The sequence below is a fragment of the Limulus polyphemus genome, unplaced genomic scaffold (assembly GCF_000517525.1).
Source record: "Limulus polyphemus unplaced genomic scaffold, Limulus_polyphemus-2.1.2 Scaffold4376, whole genome shotgun sequence".
NCBI classification, from domain to species: domain Eukaryota; kingdom Metazoa; phylum Arthropoda; class Merostomata; order Xiphosura; family Limulidae; genus Limulus; species Limulus polyphemus.
Window position 1 is genome coordinate 43,994 of NW_013669986.1, and position 4,973 is coordinate 48,966.

Consider the following 4,973-nt stretch of genomic DNA (forward strand, 5'->3'; position numbering starts at 1 on the left):
CGTGTTTGAAGTGTGATACATCAGTAGTAACTGTTTTCTATCTGCGGACGTGCCCGATATAGCCAGGTGGTTAGGGCGCTCGACTCCCCATCTGAGGATCGCGGATTCAAATCCCCGTAACACCAAACATGCTTGCCTTTTCAGCCGTGGGGTCGTTACAATGTGACGGTGAATCCCACTATTCGTTGATAAAAAAGTAGTCCAAGAGTTGGCGGTGGGTGGTGATTACTAGCTGCCTTCCCTCTAGTCTTACACTGCTAAATTAGAGACGGCTAGCGCAGATAGCCCTCGTGTAGTTTTGCGCGAAATTCAAAAACAAACAACCAATCTACGGACAAATTGTTTCTACGAGTTTAAGTGACCACACTAATCAAACAACATCAACTGAAACTGAATTTGGAAGATTCTGCGATCCCTTTGTTTTTCCAACCTTTTATTTCTAGCTACTAAAACAGTTTTCGCTAATTTTGGAACGTTTTTCTTCGGGTTAATTAAACCACCTCTGTTGTCGCTAACACTAAAATAACTTCTATCGTTTCGGATATTTGCTTCAAGCTATACACGAGAGCTATCTGCTCCAGTCGTTTCTAATCTTGAGCTGATAGATTTAAGAGAAAACAGCTAGTCAACAACAACCACCGCCTACTCTTGGGTTACTGTCATCGAATAACGAGTCTTGACAGTCACTCAGAATGCGCCCACGGCCCCACGGATTCACAGTCCGGCACACAGACTTTTATTGTTAGCTACAAAACTATTGTTGTTGTTAGCTTTTGTTGAATGTCTGTCACGCTCTACTGCGTTTCGACTTATTAGATAGAATAGCACGTCTATCACAAGCTCTCATTCAGTGAACTTACGCCTGCTAAACAAGCTGTAATTGGCTTGAACATGTTGTCAGTACCGGGAGACTTATTTTAAATCAGTTTTGTCAGTTAGCTCTTTGCTGTGTCTCCGACACTTACTGTTCTTTAACTGAGTACTGGATAGATTCCCTGTAAAGCGACAATATGTTTCTTCTTGACAACTTGAGGATTAAGTAATTAAAAAGTGGAAAAATTGAACAGACAATTTGCATTTAATTTCAGTACCAACTATATACTTAGCACTCATTTTAATTCTAGGAACAAACGACCTTATAACATTTCTTTTGTTTGATTGGACACTCAGTGTTTCGCTTTACGAAGTCTTCAGGGGCGTTCCACTAAAGCTTTGTTTGTTTTGAATTTCGCGCAAAGCTAGACGAGGGCTATCTGCGCTAGCCGTCCTTAAGTTAGCAGTGTAAGACTAGAGGGAAAGCAACTAGTCATCACCACCCACCGCCAACACTTGGGCTACTCTTTTATTCTTTGACCGTCACATTATAACGCCCCCACGGCTGAAAGGGTGAGCATGTTTGGTGGGACGGGGATTCGAACCCGCGACCCGCAAATTGCGAGTCGAGCGCCCTAACCACCTGGCCATACTTCAGACTTAAGCTTAAGACTAAGAAGCTGTCAAGCAAAACCTTGAGTGTTCAATTAAGTAAAAAACAACTAAATTTGGTGTTACAAGGTCGTATATTTCTCGAATTAAGATGTGTTTTTACTCCAATAAGCGCTACAGAAATGTAATAATGTAACAATGATTACTTGGAGCAGTAATACGTTTATTTTTAAAGCATTGTTCCTAAAAGATACAAAGAATTATTGAAATAATATAAGCTTTGTTATTTATGTTAATTCTTTCATCTTTTAAAACAACGCTGTGTTTTTGATATTTCAATTCCGAGCGACTTATCTATTTTCAAAGCTTCTTCAACTTTGTTTTTAGACGGTTCCTCTTTAAGCGTCTGTTTTATGATCCCGTTTCATATAACATGTTTAACCTGCGTCATCCGTTTTCTGCTGAGCTGGAGATCTTGCATAAATCTGATTGCTTAACACGTGGAACTGAGAGATTGTCTTTGAAATGATCTGCTTCAGTTGCGAATCTCCAGTCTTTACGAAGATATGGCGTTTGTGAACCGGTGCTTGTTATCTCCAGAATCATGTGGGAATCCCTTAGATGGGTTTCGTCTGTGAACAAGTCAGCTGGTCTCTTCTGACCGTCAGTGATATTCATGGTGTTCGAATGGGGGCGCTGAGCACCGCGATTTGTAGAACTAATAACGTCAAGAAATGTCACTTCAGAATCCTCTCTGTTTCTCCATCCTAATACCCGTCGGAATGCTGATTTAAATTCCTTGTTCAAAAAAGCATAAATACAGGGATTGAAGGAAGAATTGAAGTATCCGAGCCACGTGATGGCGCTGCGCCATTCGTACTCCAGATGACAATGTTTACAAAAAGCAAGGATGACATACATGAGAAAGAAAGGAAGCCAACAAACACAGAAAACGCCCATCACTATACCTAAAGTTCGTATAGCTTTTGTATCAGTGATTAGTTGTCGAGACCGACATCGAAGACTTTGTTTTACATGTTGATCGGCTCCTTCTAATGACACCTCTAATTGTCTAATTTCTCTAGCCTGCCGCTCAGCGATTAAAAGAATACGGAAATAAACATAAAACATTACCGGAAGCGGAAGATAGAATGACGTCACGGAGGAAACGACGGCATATACCCGGTTAACTTCCAGAGAACATTCATCACTGTTGACAAAAATGGAAACTGGGTCATCACTGTACCAGCCCATGAAGATTGGAATGAACGAAATGGCGCCACTGCATAGCCAGATGACCCCGATGGCCACCATGACACGTTTTTTGGACACCCTCGAGCGATACCTCAGAGGTTTGGTGATAGCCCAGAACCGATCGAGGGCTATGATAAATAGATGGAGAATGGAAGCAGTGCAGCACATGACATCACATGAGATCCAGAAATGGCAGGCTATAGGTCCGAACCGCCATCTTCTTTCAAAGTCGTAAATTACCAGCAAAGGCATGACCAGCAGCGCCACCGTAATATCTGCTGTTGCAAGACTAGCCAAAAGCAAGTTTGTGACTGAACGAAGTCTCCTAAACCTAAAGACTACCAAAATCACCAACACGTTTCCCAAGAGTGTCAAGGCGATAATCATAGCGCAAATGATGGATCCTAAAATCCTGGTTTCTAATGACGCTCCTGTGTTCTTGCCTTCAGTCACATTTTCATCACTGACATTCTGATGAAGGGAAATTCCTGTACTGTTGAACCACATCTCAGGATACTCGTCAAACATTTCAGGATTCTCACTTTCTTTCAAAAAGATAAGGTTTTTCTCCATAATCTCAGGAAAGATATAGCTGAAAAAAATAAAAATCCGATAAGTTAACACCTAAACCAAAACGAAACCTCTAACTAAAAATTAACGCCTCTAAACCAAATAAACAGCTAAAAACAAGCCATTACTATAAAATATTTAAAACAATATACTGCTGAAATTATACATTACGTTGTATAAGTGAAAAAAAAACGCTGTTTCTCTACCTGAAACAATCAAACACGGTACATTAATAAGAAAATGAAATGAAATTTATAGTTAAAGCATTGCTTATCTGAAGTAAAAATGGAACCTATGTCCAAAAACTAACTAATCATTACAATTCTGAAACAAAAAAAAACTTTAACTGGAAAGTATTTAACAACGGTACACAGAAAACAATATCAAACAAAGAAACATACATCACAAACATTACATCTTTGACTGTTAAAAGCTAATATATTACATCTCTGAAGAAAGATGATGAATCCTATAATTTTAAAACTAACAAGTTATTGTTCTGAAAAAAAAACAAAAACACAAAACAACGAAAGTACAGCCGAAAGATTGCTAATATACGTTCCATATTTTCTAAAAAAAAAAAGATCCTTGATCTAAAACTAATTAATACGTTACGTCTCTGTTTCTTTGTTTGTTGAATTTCGAGCAAAGCTACACGAGGACTATCTGCGCCAGTCATTCCTAACAATATAGTACATTTTTGAAACCAATAAATAACGAGGACAACACTTGACATGGTCAGAGGGTTAGAGAGCACTCGACTCGCAATCTGCGGGTCACAGGTTCGAATCCCGTCCTCGAGAATGCTCGTCCTTTCAGCCGTGGGGGGGATATAATGTGAAGGTTAATCCCCCTTTTTGTCGGTAAATATCAGACCAAGAACTGGCGGTGGGTGGTGTTAACTAGCTGCCTTCCTTCTAATCTATTGCTTTTAGATTAGGGACGGCTATCGCAGACAACTGTCGAATAGTTTAGCGCGAAATTAAACATACAAAGAAACGTTACATTTCTGAAAAACAAAGCAAAAACTATAGCTAAAAACAAGGTAGTGTGACACATAACTGAAAGGAAGAAAAAAACGAATCTACATAGCTGAGAAAAGCAATACATTAATTTCTGAAAAAAAAAAAGAGTCAAATCCTAAAACAATTTAACGAAATCTACGGTTGATATATAACTAATACGTTAGTTACGTGTCAAATATGCTTATATGTTACATTAGTTACAAAAGGAAATAGTAACTTATAGTTAAAATGTTACATCTGTGAATAAAAACAGTCTAATACGTTAACATAAAGTAATACATTATGTCTCTGGAGAAAAAAAATAAACCTGTAACTTAAATGTTACATATAAAAATAAGGTAATACATTATGTCCCTGGAGAAAAAAAAAGAAACCTGTAACTTAAATGCTACATATAAAAATAAGGTAATACATTATTACATTATGTCTCTGGAGAAAAAAAAGAAACCTGTAACTTAAATGTTACATATAAAAATGAGGTAATACATTATGTCTCTGGAGAAAGAAAAGAAACCTGTAACTTAAATGTTACATATAAAAATAAGGTAATACATTATGTCTCTGGAGAAAAAAAAGAAACCTGTAACTTAAATGTTACATATAAAAATAAGGTAATACATTATGTCTCTGGAGAAAAAAAGAAACCTGTACCTTAAATGTTACATATAAAAATAAGGTAATACATTATGTCTCTGGAGA

General features: G+C 37.7%; 1 protein-coding gene across 1 annotated transcript in view; it reads right to left on the bottom strand.

Moving 5' to 3' along the window:
* Positions 1–1,872: 1,872 nt before the first annotated feature.
* LOC106471057 (beta-2 adrenergic receptor-like) overlaps positions 1,873–4,973 on the bottom strand; it is a 4,539-nt gene continuing 1,438 nt past the window's right edge. Inside the window, exon 2 of the mRNA XM_013931645.2 lies at positions 1,873–3,271. Coding sequence (XP_013787099.1) covers positions 1,873–3,252 — 1,380 coding nt within the window. The 5' untranslated portion in view covers positions 3,253–3,271. The remainder of the gene's footprint in view (positions 3,272–4,973) is intronic.